The 1,987-nt window shown below is 48.7% G+C and overlaps 1 protein-coding gene across 1 annotated transcript; it reads left to right on the top strand.

Annotated features, from left to right (window-relative positions):
- The first annotated feature begins 653 nt into the window (after nucleotides 1-653).
- On the top strand, nucleotides 654-1,511 carry LOC132651522 (melanoma-associated antigen 10-like). The gene has a single exon (XM_060376776.1). The coding sequence runs from the start codon at nucleotides 654-656 to the stop codon at nucleotides 1,509-1,511; it is 858 nt and encodes a 285-aa protein (XP_060232759.1).
- Nucleotides 1,512-1,987: the final 476 nt, after the last annotated feature.

Below are 1,987 nucleotides of genomic sequence, written 5' to 3'. Positions count from 1 at the left end.
TCACTCCCTTTTTCCAGCCCAGAGCTGTGGACTTCCATTGCAAGGACTTGGGCCGCAGGATGGCAGAGGGGTGGGTGTAGGTCCTGACAGTGCAAAGTTGAGAGCTCAGCGTGACTGCAGAAGGTATCACAGGAGACAACAGAAGTGTGCCCCAGAGTCCAGCTCTCCTTTCCTATGGGAGCCGGATACATGGTGTTCTCAGAGTCTGAAGCTCTGGGATGCCTCGGCAGCTCTTACAGGAGCTCCAGGGGCCAGAAATGAAGGGCTTAGTCTAGGGACGGATCCTGAGGTCAGACATGGGGTCAGACCAAGCAGTCAAGAGTGAGAGGGAGGTACCAAGGCTCCCATCCACCCCAGAACACAGGGACTCCATAGTTCCCAGCACCACTGAAATGTCAAGCTCTGTAAACATAGCTGTGCTCTGGAGACATTTCTCACTACTTCCCTCAGTCTCAAAAGTAATAGGACTGACAGGCAGTTGGGTTCCCCTGTTGCCATACGGAACCACCCGAGAGAAAAACTATTTTGACTATTTTGACAGGTTTCAACTGTCAGCAATGTATTCTCACACTGCCTCTTCTTGCCCCAGGTCTGAGTCCGTATCACTGTGATCCTGTCCATCCTCCTGCCTTCAAGCTGCAAGGAACGTCAGCATGTCTCATGGTCAGAAGAGGCAGTGTTTCCAGTTTCAGGGAGAATCTCAGGCCCAAAGAGAAGAAAAGGGCCTGATGGCTGAGTGGGGAGAGTCCACTGACAATAACTCCTCCTCTTTCAGTAGCCCAACCCTTCCCAGGAAGAAGCCCGCTGGTGGAATACCAATTCACCAGAGTCCTCAGAGAGCTCCGTCTCCTCCCAATGTCATGGCTGCCATTCCAATATCCCCATCTGATGAGGCCCCTGGCTACCAAAGAGAGGAGGAGCCCATTCAGTTGCAGCATGCACTAATTGCAAAGGTGGGTGGTGTGGTGCAGTTCCTGCTCTTCAAGTACAGAATGAAGGAGCTGACCAACAAGGCAGAGATTGTAGAAAATATTATCAAAGATGATGAGCCGCATTACGATAGGATCTTTAATGAGGCCACTGTGGGTTTGAAGATAGTCTTTGGCCTTGATGTGATAGAAGTGGACCCTGTTGTCCATACCTATTCCATTGCCATAGCCCTGGGGATCACCTATGACGGCATGCTTACTGATGTCCAGGGCATGCCTAAGACAGGCCTCCTAATAATTGCCCTAGGTGTCATCTGCATGCATGGCGACCGTGTCCATGAGGACGTGATCTGGCGAGCACTCAATAGGATGGGAGTAACTTCTGTGGAAAATCACTACGTAGCTGGGAATGCCAAGGAGCTTTTCACTGAAAATTTTGTGCAGGAGGGGTATCTGCAATACAATCTGGTGCCTGACAGTGATCCCCCTCACCACGAGTTCCTGTGGGGCCCAAGGGCCCAGGCTGAAGCCAGAATTATAGATGTCTTAGAGTATTTGGTTTGGGTCAACAGTATGACCTAAGTGATTCCAGCTCCTTCCCACCCCTGTGTTCAGGAAGCTTTGAGAGAACAGGGAATTTTGTTTAGAATTGCCACCACAAATGGCATAGTGCCATGTCCAACACAAGTTCTAGTGCCACCACCCCTTTACCACTTACAACACTAACTGCTGACTTCAGACACAGTGAAGAGTCTGAGACTTCATGCAGGAAGCTTCTGAATGTGGTGGCACTAGAACTTGGAAGTAAATAACTATTTTTTTGGAATTATTTTTTTCAAAGTTTGTTCCTCTTAATTGGAGGATTTCATGGGCTTCGTGTTCTAAGTCTGTAAATGGCATTGATAACACATTGATTACTTTCTGAAGTAGGGTTACACTATATAGCCCTATCTAGGCTGAAATTCTCTATGTAGACCAAGCTGGGCTTGAAATCACAGATATCTGCCTGCTTCTTCTTCTTGAGTATTAAATATTGTGCCACCACACCTGGCCATCTT

This window comes from Meriones unguiculatus, assembly GCF_030254825.1.
Source record: "Meriones unguiculatus strain TT.TT164.6M chromosome X unlocalized genomic scaffold, Bangor_MerUng_6.1 ChrX_unordered_Scaffold_30, whole genome shotgun sequence".
Lineage (NCBI taxonomy): Eukaryota > Metazoa > Chordata > Mammalia > Rodentia > Muridae > Meriones > Meriones unguiculatus.
Note: the sequence above shows the minus strand (reverse complement) of the source record. Positions and strands in the feature narration are given on the sequence as shown.